Raw genomic sequence first — 18562 nt, forward strand, 5'->3', positions numbered from 1 at the left:
CTTTAAGAGATAAGTTGGAGATTACCCAAGCCTCGAAATTCTAAAGAATGAGATGCAGGATGGCATGCTGCTCTCTCTGCAAAGGAGAGGTGCCACACTGGGGACAGGGGCGCATAACTTCCACTGTTTCCCATGGAGTTGCTATGGTTGCCTGTAAGAAAGGGCTGTTGTGGCTTCTCTGATCTCCTGTCCAACAAGGCTACCTGGAAGGGCAAAGACATGGCAGCAGAATAAAGCTGAAGGCATCACCAGCTGCTCAGAAGTGGAGGAAGGCTGAAACATCTGGAATTGAGACATGCATACCTTCCTCGAGGGAACTGTGGTGGAAAGATCCACTGACAAATGTGCCATGGTGGGGGCGGGTAATGATCGGGGCAGGTGGGAAAATCCTTGAAGGACTGAGGGGTGGACCCAACTTCAGACATGGGCTACTGTCATAGAAAACAAATCGCTGACATGTGCCGTCAGGGGCCAACTTCCCTGTACCTCTTTAGCTCTTCTCCCTTCCCCAGCCCATTGGGGGAAAGGCCAGAAAGCATGGTTAGCAAGAAGAGGGCAGGGCCTGGGAGAAAGGTGGTAGAAGTGAGAGGTGGGAACAATGGATAAAATGCCATCCGCATGTGGCCTCTTCTCTGTGGCAGGGGAGCCGCCCATGGCTGGCTATGAAAGCAGAGTACTCTTGGATGAAGTTTTAATTGTTACACTTGGATGGACATATGAATCACCAAGAAGAGATTCACTTATCTCCTGAAAGGAATAGGAGCAAGAGAGGAGCTGGCCCTCATTCATCAATTTCATGGGTCGGTGGTAGACAAAAATAGAGCACTCTATAATTACATCTTTGGTGTCATGCTTAATCAAAGTAAAGCTTAAATATGCATTTTCTCATTTAAGCTTCCCAGTGATCTTTTGAATCAGGTCCTGCTATTGTTCGCATTTTACAGATGAAAAAATCAAACTTATAGAAACTGTCCAAGAAAAAAATGGCCATGGAGCAGCCAGGCTGCCTGTCTTCAGAGCTGCTCTTAGCGACTATGTAAGCTTCTCTCTCCCTGGTGAAAATCCGGGGTTAATGTTTACCATTATTCAGAATCACAGCCAACCTATTAGGCACTTTTTATACAAAAATAGAAAAAGCTACCTTTCCTTCCATCTGTTTGGGTGGGGGATGTCAAAATGTTTATATATATATATTGGTTTTTTACAGAGAGGAAGGGAGAGGTATAGAGAGTTAGAAACATCAATGAGAGAGAAACATTGATCAGCTGCCTCCTGCACACCCCCTACTGGGGATGTGCCCGCAACCAAGGTCCATGCCCTTGACCAGAATTGAACCTGGGACCCTTCAGTCCGCAGGCCGACGCTCTATCCACTGAGCCAAACCAGTCAGGGCTGTGCTGAGTTTTAAGAAGTAATTTACTAACCTCCACAGTAAAGTTTCATAATAAAGACATAACCCTCTAAAGACAGTCCCTGCATCCTCATACCGTGCAGCACCTGGCAGCTCTGTAGGCCCTATTGCCAGGCAACCCAAATCTGTCAAATGGTTTATTTCTTTGACACATGTCCTCCAGCCTCTGAAACCAACCAGATTATCAACAACGGCTTTTTCCTCGCAGCGTCTGAAATCGAAGGATTCACGTTTACAAAGAGGGCATGCTCTCCCAGGAGGCAAGGGGGAGAACAGACAACTCTCTCGGATGCCCTGTTTCTCAATCTACAAGTCACAAGAAAATACCTGCTAACTGTGAAACGTTCCACTTGAAATCCAGAGGCAGGAATCCAAATTCCTCCACCAGCCGTAAACAGAGCTTGAGGAAAATGCCAGTGAACACAGGGGCGGGACAGACACGAGGGACACATCTGAATACTTACTGCTGTCACCTCCCCCGGTACAGATGTTGCGAATGATCCTTTTCTTGACCTTCTGCAGTTCATCGAAGTTGTCAACCGTCAGTTTCTTACTTGCAGTCCCGGTGATCTGAATGAGCTGCTGGTCATCCACATTCCCGATGCCCACGCTGTAGATGTCGATACCTTTGTGTCTCAGGTCTTCAGCGGCCTGAGCCACCTCGTCTTGGGATTGGCCATCTGTGAGGACCAGCAACACCTGTGGGGTACCGGTATTTATCCGGCTGCCCATGTCTGGCCGGAAGAATTGCCCCACCATCTGGAGTGCAGCGCCGATGTGTGTGTATCCAAAGATCTGCTGGATGTTTTCAATCTGAAGTGATATCTCCTTTTTCCCTACGAATGTTCCCAGTGGAAACTCTGACCGATAGGTATGGCTAAACTGAGCTGCTCCTATGCGCACTCTGTTGGCTCTGACATCAAAATCTTGAACGATCGATGCCAAGAAGGCCTTCATCTTCTTGAAGTCATCTTCATGAATGCTATTCGAACCATCCATGAGGAAAACAAGATCTACTTTTTCAATTTCACAATCTATAAAGGAGAGGAAAAGGAACAGCAACAAAAATTAGATTGTACTTCATTCTTTCACCCAGCCTGATTTCAGTGGTTCTCAACCTTTTGGCCCTTTAAATACAGTTCCTCATGTTGTGACCCAACCATAAAATTATTTTTGTTGCTACTTCATTAACTGTAATGTTGATACTGTTATAAATCGTAATGTAAATATCTGATATGCAGGATGGTTTTAGGCGAACCCTGTGAAAGGATCATTCGACCGCCAAAGGGGTCACGACCCACAGGTTGAGAACCGCTGAGTTAAATGTTTGCAGCTATATAGAAATGGTATTTCTGAAAGTGGTTTCTTATCGTAGGCCACTCAGTGGTCACATTAATTGGAGAAGAAATAAAACCCATCAGTTCCAAAGGTGGTACTAGGGGGGAACAACTCACATTTTTTTTAAATACTTATCTTTGCTTTTCCATTTGGTCTCACACCATTTTCTTTTCCAAGATGCTGGGGGAGGAGGATTGCTACAGAGAACTTGCTCTCACCTGTGATCTAGCCTTAACCCTTCTGGAAAACCCGGGGACAGTAGCACATCAAGAAAAACAGATAGCACACATCCATTCAGAACTTCACCCAAAGAGACAGATGGTTTGTAGTACTGACTCAGCCTCCCTGGCCAGTTGAGCCAATGAGTACTTTTCTGGTGTATTAAGACAAATTGAAGTTTTAAAGTCATGCCTTCTGATCTATGTCTTAGAAGTTTTCCTCTTTATCAGCCCCTTTTTGATGCATATAGGCAAAAGTATCTACTTGAGAATACTATTTTTGAGCAAACAATTCAGTATAGCACAGTATGCTTCCTTGGTATTAACACAGAAAAGACAAAACAAAAAGAATATGAAAGATGATTGCCAGTGAATGAGTTATGCTTGGCACATACTCATGTGTATCCCTTAGCCTTCTGGTAAGCATTAACATTTCCCTGAATTCCCCAGAGATCTCATCCTGGACCTAACTCACTTAAGTCTCATGTTAGCTTTGTGGAAAACAAAAGGTGTCTGAGAATCCCATAGCTGAGATATGCAAAAAGAGATAAAAAGAAATATGATAAATAGATCCTTCAGGAATTGGTTAACTTAATAAATTTCTTTGTTTTAGATTCAAATAAAGGAAATAAAGTATTTTTTCCTGCCCAAGGAAGAACTTTCTGTTTAAAAATGCAATGTCAGGCTGGCTGGTGTAGCTCATTGGTTGAGCATTGACCTATGAACCAGGAGGTCACAGTTCGATTCCCAGTCAGGGCACATGCCCGGGTTGCAGGCTCGATCCCCAGTGTGGGGCATGCAGGAGGCAGCCGATCAATGATTCTCTCTCATCATTGATGTTTCTATCTCTCTTCCCCTCTCCCTTCCTCTCTAAAATCAATACATTTTAAAAAATAAAAGTAAAAAAGCAATGTCACTCTGGCTGCTGTGGGTCAGTGATCAGAGCATTGGCCTATGCACCAAAGGGTCATGGGTTTGATTCCTCAGGGCACGTGCCTGGGTTGTGGGTTTGCTTCCTGGCCCCAGTGGGGAAGCAGTGTGTTTCTCTTCATCTCTCTCCCTCTCCCTCCCTTCCACTCTCTCTAAAAACCAATGGAAAAAATATCCTTGGGTGAGGATTAACAAAAAGTATTAAAAAAATAAAAATTCAATGTCAACTTCTACAGAAAAGAACAGATTGAATCTTAGGCAATGGCCACCTAGAAGATAAGAGATTTCTCCTAGTTTTCAGTAAGACCCAGAAAGACTTTGCTAGTTTTGTGAAAGAAAAAGACAGTTTCATTCTTAGGAGACAATACCTATGAAAACCAGTAAAGTTAATTTTTAAAAAGAACTGTATCAAGATGTTGGAATCCTAGATTAATAGCAATTTATCTAATAAAAAGTAGTCAGTATTTTTAGTACAATACTCTTAATAAAGACAAAGAATTTAAGTAGATCATTATCTCCCTTTGAAATGGTGTAAAAGGACAGCTGAATGACTGAATTACATACAGACAGACACACAGACACACAGACACATAGACATGAAAGTGGCAATGCAATCGCCAGATGTCAGAATAGAAACAGCATCCAGGGCAAAGGAAGTCCTACTGTACTCTGCTGGGGCAACATCTGAGGTGGGAATAGAATGTTCATTATTGACTCCAGGCAATGATCACTAGTTGTTAGGAAGGTATGGAATTTGATTTCTTGTGTAAAAAGCAGGAAGAATCACTAATGGATGGAAATGACATGGAAACTAATTTGTGCCCCAATCAATAAAGCTTATTCAAAAAATTGTGAATTCCCCATCATGAGAAGAGTTTAGACCAGTGATGGCAAACCTTTTGAGCTCGGCGTGTCAGCATCTTGAAAAACCCTAACTTAACTCTGGTGGCACATATAGAAATTTTTTGATATTTGCAACCATAGTAAAACAAAGATGTATATTTTTGATATTTATATTATATATTTAAATGCCAATTAACAAAGAAAAATCAACCAAAAAAAATGAGTTCGCGTGTCACCTTTGACACGTGTGTCATAGGTTCACCATCACTGGTTTAGACAGAAGGGAGTAGTGATGTTGTAGAATGTATTCCTCTTTAGGGAGGAGGCCAAATGAGATGTCTTATAACGCGATTAGTGCTCCTCTCCTGTTTGCAGAACGTACTCTTGAGGGCTATTGCTTTCTCCCTCATTTGGACCTCTGCTGATAATGAAGAAAAACTTAATTGGCAAACCTTACCTACTTGTGAGGAGTTACACACACTGGCTGACACCTCTGAATAGATCCCCTTCAGGCCTCCAAAAGTCTCCACGAAGAAGTACTTGTCCTCTGATCCTGCCATGGCGAGCAGCTCCACGGGGTTAGCACCCTTGATCCCCACGGCCAGGACAAGAATGCCTTTGTCCCGCAAGGCCTTGGCCGTGGCACTGAGATCTTTTGTATCATGGGACTCCCCATCGGTGATCACGATGAGGACCTGGGGGACCCCTCGCTGCACGCGGCTGCCACGGGCTTCGGTGAACATGTGGTCTGAGAAGCCTAGTGCCTTAGCGGTGTACGTGCTGCCCCCTATGGGCTGGTCGTTCTGGAGCGCTGAAATCACCTCCAACTTTGTGTCAAGTTCATCCAGATAAAATAGCACTTCTGGGTTATCAGCATACTTCATAGCCCCAAACCGAACCTGATTCTTGCCAACATCAGCTTTTTTCACCAAGTTTATCATGAAATCCTTCATGATACCATATTCATCATAGTTAATGCTGCCAGAGCTGTCAATTACAAACACAACGTCTAAAACTTCAATTCGCTTGCATTCTAGGAGGAGGAGAAAGGAAAACCATGAGGTTAGCTTCGGACATCATGGGAGACTCACCACCCCTCGCCTGCTTTTTTATTGCCAATGTCTCCTCTCCATTGGATCAAGCTGTGCATTAGCATGTCCATTCCTTAGATAACATACACAATACATATATATTTGTGTTGGCAGTACCTTGTAAAATTCAACTCGGGGAGTTTTTAGGACAAGGCTAACGTAAAGTAAAGGCTTCTGTAAAGGTTGAGAGGGGGACATGCTCTTGGACTAGAAAAAAATTTACAATTCTGTGGAAATTTTCCTGTATAAATGGTTCTTTCAACATGTGCTTTCATTTACACGGATTTGTCTGTTTAAGCCATAGGGCTTATGAAATTGTATTCCCAAGATAAGCCTTGGGGAAATGGCCAAAGAAAAAATGAATTTGGCAACACTGTATAGTTTTTCATGGTTATAGGACAGCTGACTTTTCAGGGTTTCATTTTCTCCCTTTTTGGACATTCTGGAAACACTCTCTAGTTTCATTATTGGGCCTCATCATAGAAATAAGCCCATGTCACACTTGGCCCAACTGCGGTGATGCTCCCATTAACTTTTTTTCCCTTGGGTCAATGCCATGGAAAGTAAAGCAAGAAAGACCCAATTAATACTTAAGCCACGTCTATGGAGCATATTCTATGTAAAAGTGCAGAGGTCTACACTCCAACTCATTCATTCTGGAGAAGTGGGATTGTAAGATGTTTAATGATTTAGTCCTTATGTAACTCAATGTCTCTGCAGGCTTTCAGGGGTATGTTCCAAATGTGAACTCATCCATTCTGGAGAAACGGAGTTATGAGAAAGGATTCCCCCACCCCTCCAACAGAGGTTCACCACATTTCCTTCTCTTGCCAGCCACTTGCTCACTAAGTGGTAGGGCTGTTGAAAGCCCTGGGGCCAATATATTTACCCCCAATGACTTCAAGAAAGGCTATGTGAGGTAACAGAAAATATATATTGGTCTCTGTCTCAGATCCTGACACAGAACTCGCAAAACCCTTGTAATTTCCTGGGCGACAGGGGTGTCTTTTGTTCTAATGAGGTGATTCTGGATGGGCCCCTACTATGTGTTTCTTTCCTGTTGTCTCCTGGAAAGAATGGCTCCTGGGTGAGGGCGAGTCACCGGGAAGAGCAAGCATGGAAATTTCAGCCTCATTCCCATTTTCTTGAGAAGGGAGAAGGGCTGAAAATGGAGTTCATGAGGGATCATCCCAAAAGTACGGGGTTCAGAGAGCTGTTTGATGAACACATGAAGATTCTGGGAAAGTGAGGCGCTTGGGAATGGCATAGAATACGCTATATATACTTGGAAGTTCTGCACCCCTTTCCTCATAACTTGCCCTATGCATGTCTTCATCCTGGATGTTCATCGGGATCCTTTATCATCGCCTTTAATAAACTGGTAAACGTGTTTTCCTGGGTTCTATGAGCCACTCTAATAAGTTAATTGAACCCGAGAAGATAGTTTTTAAACCTCCCATCTATAGAGCAGGTTGGTCAGAAGCACAGGTGATAACCTGGGCTTGTGACTGGTCTCTGAAGTGGGGCGTGGGGCAATCTTACGGGAGTGAGCCCTCAATCTGTGGGACCTGATGCTACCTCCAGGTAGACAGTGTTTGACTTGAGTTGAATTCTTGGACACCCTGCTGGTATCTGAGAATTTCTTGTTGATATGGGAAAAACCTCCACACACTGGGTGACCAGAAGTATCGGAAGTGAAGTGTGCCATGTGACTAGTAAAGAAGACAACAGGAGTGAAACAGTAGGGAAGAGCTGGGTTTTTCCCAACATAGGAAGGAGAAACATGAGTTTTTTTTCTTTGGGGATGGTTTCACCAAAGAGGAAACCATGTCCTGCTGACCTTCAGCTGCCCTGGGGAGCCTGCGCGGATTTTACTTGGGGTTAGTTTACTTGGGGTGCTCCTTCAAAGAGTTCAGATTTGCTCCCAGCATAATTACCAGGAAATACAAACTAGGTGTACCTCATTCACCACAAATAACAGACCACAATCAACCTTCTAGTAAGAACTGAACAAAACTATTATCTGAGTAACAGTACAAGGTTTCTCCCTTCCCTCAAAATCCCACTGAGACAATCATAGAGATTTTTTTTTTTTTTCTTCAGAATGCTTCTGTCATCAAGCCCCTCGAGTCACACTATAAATAAGTTTCTCATATTTGTAGGGCTTTTGTTTTACCACTTTCATCCCTCATTTCATGAGAGGAGGACTGGGACTCTACTATTTATTTCCTTTGAAGCATCCATTGCTCAAGTTCCCCTACTAGCATCCTCCTTTATAGGATTTAAAAAATATCAGTGTTTTTACAAATGTCATCTCATTTTATATAAGTAATGGATTTTAAAAACTGTAAAATAACTGACATATAGTAGATGTTAGGTCAAAGGGAAGTAACCTTGCCCAGCAGGGGGTATGCCCCTCTATGGTCTGCTGTGGCAGCCCACACACAGCCCAAGGACTCAGGCTGGGCCCTTCAGCTCAAGGTGAAACAGACTGTGGTGAATTCAGGCTCTAGTTTCCCAGGAGATCAGGCTGAAGCGAGACTCCAGCTAAGACCACTCTCTTGCTTAGCTCCTACCCATGCCCTGTCCTGCTTTCCTTACTTCCCTTCTGAAAAACACCTCCTCAAAAAACCACTTCCACAAGAATCCGGGGAACCTGATCTAAGACCCAGGATGTTACCACTTTTCTTCAATGGAGGCCTCATCACCCTGCTGCTATTTGTCTACAAATGGGAGAGGATCTAGGTGGACCCAAATTGTTCCTTACTGATTCTTTAACTCAACAGTTCTGTTGAAGAAAGTCACATTGCCTATGTAGGTCTAAAGCAGTGGTTCTCAACCTCTGGCCCTTTAAATATAGTTCCTCATGTTGTGACCCAACCATAAAATTATTTTCGTTGCTACTTCATAACTGTCATGTTGCTACTGTTATGAATCGTAATATAAATATCTGATATGCAGGATGGTCTTAGGCGACCCCTGTGAAAGGGTCGTTCGACCGCCAAAGGAGTCTCGACCCACAGGTTGAGAACCGCTGTTCTAAAGCCATTGGGGTAACCATTTCAATCCAACAAAAAGTTTACAGTGTTCAATTAGTAGAAATAACGACTAACATGGACACGTGGTGTTTGGATAATCCCCCTCGCAGGAATGCCCAGGCCTACCTTCCCGGGGGCTGCATATTCCAAAAACAAGATCATCTTCAATGTGCTGCAGAATGTCAAAATTCTCAACATAAAACACCATGTCTGGCCTCCCGCTGATCTCCTCCAGCTGGGTGACATTGGAGCCAAACACCCCCACCGAGTAGATAATGATGCCTTCTTGCCGCAGTGCTACCGCGGGGTCCTTGACTATGTCATGAGCTTCACCATCCGTGATGAGGATGAGGAACTTCCTGACCTTGGGCCGGGCGCCCTTGGCGGGGCTGAAGTACTGAGACACAAAGGTCAGGGCGCTACCAGTCATCGTGGTTTGTCCAATGTGAGGCATGCGGTCGATGGCATCTGAAATTTCACTTTGCGAGATGTATTTGTTGAGTTGAAACTCCTCCTTATTGATGTCACTGAACTGGACTACGCCGACTTGCACCCGATCTGCCCCAATCTGAGATTTGCTCACCAGGCTTTTCATAAATGTTTTCATTTTGATGAAATTGTCAAGTCCTATACTGCCAGAACTGTCCACCAGAAACATGATGTCAGCTTTCATCTCTTTGCAGGCTGCATGGGAGAAAGTGAAATGTTTATCATGTAAAAAGATTAAGAGTGATCAGGAAAAAAAAAAATTCTATATTGAAACTAAATGTGTGCTTGGTAAGGATGGTTACTTAGCAAGTAAATAAAGCACTGGAGGCCATAAAGTGACCAGTCCATTTGTTATTTAATGATTTGATTTAGTGTATTACTCAGTTTCTCAACCTCAGGACGACTGACATTTTGGGCCGGATAATTTTTACTGGGGAGGGTAGCCTACGCATTGTAGGATGCTGAGGGATGTTTTGCAGTATCCCTGACTTCTACCCGTTAGATGCCAGTAGCACTCCCTTAGTTATGACAACCAGAAATGTCTCTAGACATTACCAAATGTCCCCAAAGGGGGCAAAATTCCCCTGGTTGAAAACTACTGATAGGGCTCTAAAAGAGTCCATAAAACTTTTGTTAAATTTAAATAAACCCAAAATATTTCTTCAAATAAATCATTTGGTCATTTACAAATGCAGTATCTAAGCATATATCTACGTTAGCAGGGATTTGTGGGAAGAGGCTAATTAGTACTAATAAGGGAGAACTCGACCAAATACTTTATGCCTCAGATACGAATTAGAACCACACTCTAGTGCAGTGATGGTGAACCTATGACACGCGTGTCAGAGGTGACACGTGAACTCATTTTTTTGGTTGATTTTTCTTTGTTAAATGGCATTGAAATATATAAAATAAATATCAAAAATATAAGTCTTTGGTTTACTATGGTTGCAAATATCAAAAAACTTCTATATGTGACACGGCACCAGAGTTAAGTTAGGGTCTTTCAAAATGCTGACACGCCGAGCTCAAAAGGTTCACCATCACTGCTCTAGAGGGCCCTCAGTTTTGTTCTGGAAACAAGCACAGCCACACAACCCGGAAATTCATGCTGTTTCTGCAAACCTGCAATGTCAAATATTGCAGGAGGGCCATCTGTGAGCCCGGATCCAAAGGGAAAGTCGCCATTCTCCTACCTTCTTCAGTACAGATTTCTTGAACAACTTGGTTTCTTATGTCTTTCAAAGCGTCAAAGTCATTCACGTAGTACACCCTCTTCTCCTCGCCTGCAATTTCCCGCAGCTGTGTTTGGTTGGCCTCCTTGACCCCGATGGCATACACACGGATGAGCTCCTCTCTCAGCCTGTTGGCAGGCTCCAGGATGCTATCCTGGGACACGCCATTTGTCAGGACCACAAGGTGACACGGCACTCGGTTTCCTCGCTGCTTCTTTGCCTTTTGCAACAGCCCCAGCGTGAAATTCAGGGCTGCGCCCGTGTTCGTGCTCCCACCCAACTGCCGGATGTTCTCGATGGCCTTCCCCAAATCCTGCTTGTTTGAGTATTTATTGATCTCAAATTCCAAGTCCCAGCTGTCGGCGTACTGGACGGCCCCGACCCGCACCTTCTGGGGAGCGATATTGAACATCTTTACGACCTCTGACAGGAAGGTCTTCATTTCTTGGAAGTCTGTGGCCTGGGTGCTCCCGGAGCCATCGATGAGCAGATAGATGTCTGCTTCTTCAGTGTCCACACAACCTAAGGGGGAACCGAGAGGCTGAGTGTGGCATGGGGGCGCGTGTGAGGAAGAAATGGGAGCGGAGAGTAAGAACAACAAATATGAGCATCTTCAGATGGACAGATGGGAACAGCTTCCAGGTGTAAAAGACATGCTCTGCTAGCTTAGCACAGGGGACTCTTAGCATCGGCGGGGCCGAATGAGTTTCTTTTGACAGTTTGTGACTATTTTGATCATTCCCTGCCATGAATCAAGGCAAACTGGGATACAGCAAAACATAAGAAAGAAAACTTGAACATGCTTTTCACAAGCCACTTCTCTCATTAGTGAATAATGGCTTCGCAAAAAGTCAAGCGGTGTGTTGTGAAATGGAGAAGGTCTCTAACTGAACATAGTGGACATATGAGCTCTATTTCTTGAGAACTTGAATAAATAATTTACTCCTTACTCACTCCTTGTCATTTAACAAAACTAGGGGTATTGCCAGTGGCCTTATTTGTGTAGGACAAGGGCAATTTTATAATAAACATGCTATAAATATTTGTTGAAGAATGTACACGTACTTATGTGTGTATATACACATACAAAATATTTATAGAGCACACATGTGTGTATGTATAAAATATACAAAATACATTATCTGTTTCTCTAAACTCATGGGTACTAGACTAGTACTTCACAACAAATTACAATGTCCTCAATCCAAATCATGCTTCCTGTTCATTCTCTAAGTTGGAATTTGAGGATGAGGGGAGAGGAGAAAAGAGAGAAAAGTTACAAAAAGAAAAAAGGAACAAAGAAAAGAGCAGGGGGACACAAGAGGCGAAGGAGAGGGAGGAAAAGTGAAGAGGGAAAAACAACAAAGGATGGTATTCTGGGGTGTTTGTAAGTAACAATGAGTCCAATTAAAGCTACACAAAACGGGAGGTAGAAAGGAAAACCCTTTTGATCCATTCCAATACCTCAATAGCTTTTATTTTCCCCAATACATTCCATGTGATCAAGGTCAAGTAAGAAATTAGGAACTTATGCTCACTCCCCACCTAATGCCCCACCGATCTCTTTTGTACACAGAATACCTAAAAGGCAAGAAAGAGAGAAAAGGATGGAATAATACCTCCCTCAGCAGAACACTTTACCGGATTTGAGGGTTTCGGTGCGCTCTGAGAAGACAGAGACTGTGTGTGTTATTTGCTTCCGCAGCTTCTTCAGAAACGTCTGGTTGTGAGCGGCCAGGTCGGAGAAGGTCTTCAGTTTGGAGACATACAGCTCGGCGGGGTGCGATGCTATCCTTTCCAGCTGGCTGTCGCTGGCCCCCTCCACGCCCATGGTGAAGATGGCCACGCCCTGGCGCCTGAGGTTCAGGGCTGCCTTGGTCACGTTGTCTTCCGACGGCCGGTGGGTCACCAGCACGGCGATCTGGGGCACCCCCTGGTTCTTGCGACTGCCTTCCTGTGCACTGAAGACCTCCTTCCTGATCTTTCTGATGGCGGCCCCAGTGTAGGCCTTCCCAGCCTGGGGAGAGAGGCCCTGTATAGACTGGAGAACCTCCGACTTGTTGATGCCTCTGCTCAGTGAATTGATCACCTGCGTCTCATTGCTGTAGGCCACGAGGCTAACCCTCATGCAGTTTTCCTTTATGTCGAGAGCAGATACACTTTCTTCTAGGAACTCTTTAAGGTAGTCCAAGTTGTCCTGGCTGCCATTGACGGACACATCCAACAGGAACACCACGTCGGCCACGGAGGGGCCTTGGCAAACTGTGTGGGCAGGGATGGAAGGAGCACAATTTTAGTGGGTCAGCTTCTCTGCTCGGCATTCGGAGGCATGGAGAACATCTACAGAGCTGGGTTATGCACTTAAAGAAACAAGGAGGTATATGAAATTATTATGCAGCTCATATCAGAGGGTCCTGGGTTCAAATATTGGGTCTCAGCTAAACTCCCAGCTTCAATGTCCTCCTCTATAAATTGGAGATAGTAGTAATACTTACCTCATAGAGTTGTTATGGAAATTAAATGAGATAAGGTGTTTAACCTGTGGCCTGGGACCTAAGAGTCATTCAATGAACAGCAGCTACTACCATCGTATTAAAATCATTAAGCATCATCGCTGTTGAAATCAGCGTAGTCCAAATATTCCTAAGGGATAATACTGAGATGTCAATGATACTTTTGCCATTATTTTATTTGGGAAAGATACTCATAATAGGATTCATCTTTTCATAGATTACCACAAGAAAAGCATTCTCTATTAACAACAGATAATTTTATATGTCATGTCATTCCAACTGATGTAACTAGAAATAATGGGAGTTTGCTCTGTTGCTTGTACACTTGGAGCAAATTGTTTCTCACTGGCTCTCCCCTGCCCCTCACTTGAATGATGTTCATAAGCTCTTGGCCATTGTTAACAGAACAGTACAAGGTCCCCGGGACAGCAGATGGGAGGTGGAGCGGAACACAGGGCAGCTAATTCAGACAGAGAAGCAGGAAGGGAGGCAGTGTGGGGCTGAAACGACCAGGGTGTGGGAATCGAGAGACCTGACTTAGCTCTGACTTCAAACTGCATTCTGCCCTGGCCCAGGTTATGTCACCAACTCTAAGGATGCCTACGGAACAGGGGGTTTGGGCAACTTAATTAAAGCTATTTCCAGCTCTAACATTCTGTGGTCAAGGATTTCTCTAGGAAAAAACTTAGCTTTCAAACAAACCCTTCACATGATTAAAGGGTAACAAGGAACACCAAGAATTGTGGGGTTCACTGGATTTAAAATGTCCACAACCAGCCCAGCAGGCGTGGCTCAGTGGTTGAGTGTCAACCTATGAATCAGGAGATCACAGTTCAATTCCTGGTCAGGGCACATGCCCAGATTGGGGCATGACATCCAGTGTGGGGCACGCAGGAGGCAGTTGATCAATGATTCTCTCTCATCATTGATGTTTCTATCACTCCCTCCCTCTCTCCTTTCCTCTGTGAAATCAATCCTATATAATAAAAGAGTAATATGCAAATCAACCAAATGGCAGAACAAATGGTTGCTATGACGTGCACTGACCATCAGGGGGCAGACACTCAACACAAGAGCTGCCCCCTGGTGGTCAACGTGCTCCCACAGGGGGAGCACCACTCAGCCAGAAGCTGGGCTCATGGCTGATGAGTGCAGCAGCAGTGGCGGGAGCTTCTCCTGCCTCTGAGGCAGCACTAAAGATGTCCAACTGCCAAGCCGTCAATTGGACATCCCCCAAGAGCTCTCAAACTGTGAGAGGGCATAGGCCAGGCTGAGGAGATCCGCCCCCCCACCCCCCTGCCACCCACCCTTCAAGTACACAAATCTCATGCACCGGGCCTCTAGTAAAAATATATTTTTAAAATATAAAATAAAATGGCCACAATCAATGGGCCCTTTGGAACACACCGATATTTAACAGCTAAAAATACAGCCCAGCTTTTGGGGAAAGGGATGTCCATGGAACCTCAACCGTCTCTCCACGTTGATTTCTCAAAAGCATCTTATCATCATTTCTATGTGTGCACCCTAAGCCCACCTTCCATAAGAACATCATCCACTGCTCCCGCCTTGTACTGAGCCGCTTCCTTGATGATCTGCGTCATGTTCTGGGAAAACGTGCTGAGGTCTCTGACGGTCCGAAGGTTGACATGGAACTGAGCCGTGGCCATGGCCTTCAGGTTCTCCTCAGAGGCTTTCTGCAGCCCCACCGAGATGATCCTCACCCCGTCTTCCCGAAGAGCCTTAGAAGCCTCTTCCACGTCATCCTCGGACTCGGCCGAAGCCAGGACCACCAGAACCGGGGGGAACAGCTTCTTGTCTCTGCCGTTTGCAGGTCCAGAGAAATAGGTCCTGTGAGCCTCCCGGAGAGCGTTCCCGATCCGCAGGGCACCGCCCTTGAACATGAAGTTCTTCTTGAGGTGGTTCAACATGGGGTTCCTGCTCTTGAAGGTGTTCAGCTGGAATTCACTGTGGAGCTGGTCACTGTACTGGGCCAGGGCCACGCGGTATTTGCTGGCCTCTATGGGGAGACTGGTGATCACTTTGTTGATGAATGTTTTCACCAGAGAGAAGGACTTAGTTCCCAGGTGATCAGAGCTGTCCACCAGAAACACCACATCTGCATACTCAGGGCCTGCAAACCCACACAGAACCAAATCAACAAAGCATAAACTTTAAAAAGGTACTGCCATGCTTAATGCTTAATGCCAACCATTTGGGGGGAAACCCACTTTCCTGTTTTATCTGTATTTTTAATACCTTCCCAAGGAACTGAAAATAATAGCCTGACATTACACATCTTCTCCAGAAAAAATACTTGTTTCTAGGGCCAATTGCAAAATTAAACATCACTTTTGCAAGGAATAGGTTCATTAGAAATGGGTAAATTTAGAGTAAAAACTCCTGTGTTTTTATACTGGTAGTAGGTAATTTCCCCTTATACCTTTTTAAATTTTTGCTTTCAGAATTTGACCTCAGTCTATATCAAGAGGATAAAAATTTTAATTGAGAACTAAACTGCTTCAAATTTGTTTGAATAGAGAAATATGAAAGATAAGCTTTTATTGTGATTCCCATTTAAGCACTGCAACAAAGTGAGTGATTAACTTATAAAAATATTAGTTTTGTTTGCCAGTGTCAAATTGATGAAGTTTAAAAAGTACCTAAAAATCATAAAAATATGAGATTGCCTTAATCTACTTTAAGATTACTTACAGCCCTAACCGGTTTGGCTCAGTGGATAGAGCATTGGCCTGTGGATTGAGAGGTCCCACGTTTGATTTCGGTCAAGGGCATGTACCTTGGTTTCGGGCACATCCCCAGTAGGGGGTGTGCAGGAGGCAGCTGATCGATGTTTCTCTCTCATTTTTCTAACTCTCAATCCTTCTTCCTTCCTCTCTGTAAAAAAGTCAATAAAATATATATATATATTTTAAAAAAGATTACTTACAATTTTTTTATAAACCATATGAGTGAGCATTATAATTGATAAGTTTATTCTTACGTGTGTAAATGTGACAGAAATCTGTATACCTTAAGCTAGGAAAATGATTATGGTTTTAGTTTCTATAAAAATATAATTTTTATAGAGGAATATAATACTTAGTTGAACTTTTAATGCTTCATTCAATGCTGGGTATGTAGAATTCTACTTTTATGTGCTAGAGAATCACTGGGTTCAAGCACAAAATGCTGTGTATTGGTGATCTGCTGGTGTGAATTCAGAGTTCTCAGCACTTTAGGATCTATTTCTTATCCAGGGAAGGAAGGGAAATGTCTGTGTGCGTCCAGATGGTGTATATTTAAGACGGTATGATGCAAATGAACAAGTAACAGAAGTCCTGACTTTGTTACCAGCTAACTCTAACAGCTCTGTCAAGCCATTCAATATACTTGGGCCTGTTTCCTCACCTTTAAAATGAGATTCAATAAGAAAATATCTAAGGTCCCCTCCTCACTCTCAGATGCTGGTTATCTGATATGATTACGAGATACATTATAATCAAATTAAAATAAAATCCATCTTTTCCTATCTACAACTGGTAGGAAACCAGCTTTGGCACCCCTAGGTTTATTTCATTCTCTTCATAGCAGTCTCACTGAGGCATAGTGGATAAAGCCATTCTTTCTTGTCTTCTAAATAACCTAATTTCAACCACTTTGAGTTTCCTTTGATGATCACTTAGCCACTTAACATTTTAGGGGGAGAATTAAGAGAGGGTACATTAATATCTTCCTCCAAGAGAAGGCTGGAACCCCTACAAGGACTGTTGGCAAGCCCTGCCCAGGATGACTTGATTTGTAACCAAAGCGACCTTCCTATTCATGGATAAACCATCACTTCTTGTGCGTGGAGAAAGGAAATGTAGACAGCTGGCACATGAGCTAGATTCAGCTTTTTCTTTAAAAAGCCTACTATCAGGCCCAGTGAGACATCAAAGGAAGATGCTTGCAGGGCAGAGTCTTAGTTTATCTCTTCAGAAAACTTACTACCAAGGTCAGAGCCCTCGAGAAAGCTGGGCAAACTAACACAGATGGCCCTGAACATGAAGTGACCAGTGTGCCAACTCGTTATTTAAGAAGAGGTAGAGGCAGAGAAGGGTAGGTCAGTATTTTGAGTTCAAGTCCACTGGACATAGATTGCTGACAGCCAGCCAGCTATGGTGCTTTCTCTTCAGAGTAAAAGCATTTTCTTTACAATATCAGATTAAATTGTTTATACTGGAGCAAAAGCTGTATGAGCAACCAAGATAATGTTTTGGCACAAATGAATTAGGAAGAGACAGTCCAAGATTTCCAGGCCTGAACCTAATAGTAAGAGACAGGATTTTATGCAACCTCCCAGAAGACCTAAATGGGGTTGAAACTGAGGACAAAATAGCAGCTCTTGTATCTATTGTTAACAATGAATAAATTCCAGAGACAAATGAGCTTCAAATAGAAACTGAGCTACCACCCCACCCTTCCAAGTATCAAAATCAAGACAAAGTGAAACGAAACTCAACTTTTAAGGAAGTCAAAATCATGTATTTTCCAAAATGAGTTAAAGAATTCTTTCCAGTTCTTTCCTTACCAGAATCTTGGTTCATAGAAACATGGGAGCAAATTATTACGAGGAACAAAATCAGCAACATTTTCATATTACGAGCTGAAAAATCTCCAACTTGAAATCTGAAAGGGCGAAAAGGAAAACACCGAAGAATGTTCTGGATATTATTTGGAAAACAAGGCCCACACATATCAGATTAAATCGCTTAAACTGGATTGAAACTTGCTTTATTTTCACCCACACATGTAAGAATACACAAAATTATGTGATAAATTGGGTGCAACAGGGGATAAGGAACATTTGCGGTTTCCTCCTGACCTTCTGATCTGCGAAGTGCCTTAGAGAAAAGCGAACGACCACCATTTACAGAATCACAGGTTTCTCCTGGTCCCCAGACCTGCACAAACACAAGATTTTAGACTGTCAGTAGAGGTAGCCAGAAGCATTATAGTTTCAACAATAATACGTGCTCCTATTTGTCTTTTTTTTTTCCCCCTAGTATTATCGGTTGTCTACTCATTGCCAAGACAATTCAGAGTTAATGATTGGGACAGTCTAAGGCCTGACTTTGTAACTGCTCCATCACGAACACGTAGGTGTATTTTATATTTGAGCAGTAAACGTCTTTACATGTGGCCAATTAATTTTTTCTTCCTTTTTCCGACATAAATAATTAGAAAAGTAACAATTTCTCTTCATCCTTAAATATGAAAGAAGACAAAAGGTAAGTAGTGACCCTCCACATCCCATACGATAGCTTGCTGCTCAGAATGACTCAATTTGTACTATTTTGCTTCCAACTGCCTACAACTGCCCAAGGTAAGATGTTTCCAATTCTAACTAGTCACCTTCAGTTATTCATTTTATGAAATGAAACAGGATATTAAAGATATTGAAAATAAATATT

General features: G+C 43.3%; 1 protein-coding gene across 1 annotated transcript in view; it reads right to left on the bottom strand.

The window, feature by feature from the left end:
* The window catches only part of COL6A6 (collagen type VI alpha 6 chain), a 98610-nt gene extending 80555 nt beyond the window's left edge, over positions 1 to 18055 (bottom strand). The window contains exons 1-8 of the mRNA XM_059663990.1: positions 17974 to 18055; positions 17680 to 17777; positions 14644 to 15240; positions 12235 to 12855; positions 10555 to 11115; positions 8996 to 9553; positions 5198 to 5773; positions 1876 to 2445 (exon numbers count right to left, since the gene is read on the bottom strand). Of these exons, the coding sequence (XP_059519973.1) occupies positions 1876 to 2445; positions 5198 to 5773; positions 8996 to 9553; positions 10555 to 11115; positions 12235 to 12855; positions 14644 to 15240; positions 17680 to 17746 (3550 nt within the window). The 5' untranslated portion in view covers positions 17747 to 17777; positions 17974 to 18055. The remainder of the gene's footprint in view (positions 1 to 1875; positions 2446 to 5197; positions 5774 to 8995; positions 9554 to 10554; positions 11116 to 12234; positions 12856 to 14643; positions 15241 to 17679; positions 17778 to 17973) is intronic.
* Positions 18056 to 18562: the final 507 nt, after the last annotated feature.

The sequence above is a fragment of the Myotis daubentonii genome, chromosome 14, assembly GCF_963259705.1.
Source record: "Myotis daubentonii chromosome 14, mMyoDau2.1, whole genome shotgun sequence".
In the NCBI taxonomy this organism is placed as follows: Eukaryota; Metazoa; Chordata; class Mammalia; order Chiroptera; family Vespertilionidae; genus Myotis; species Myotis daubentonii.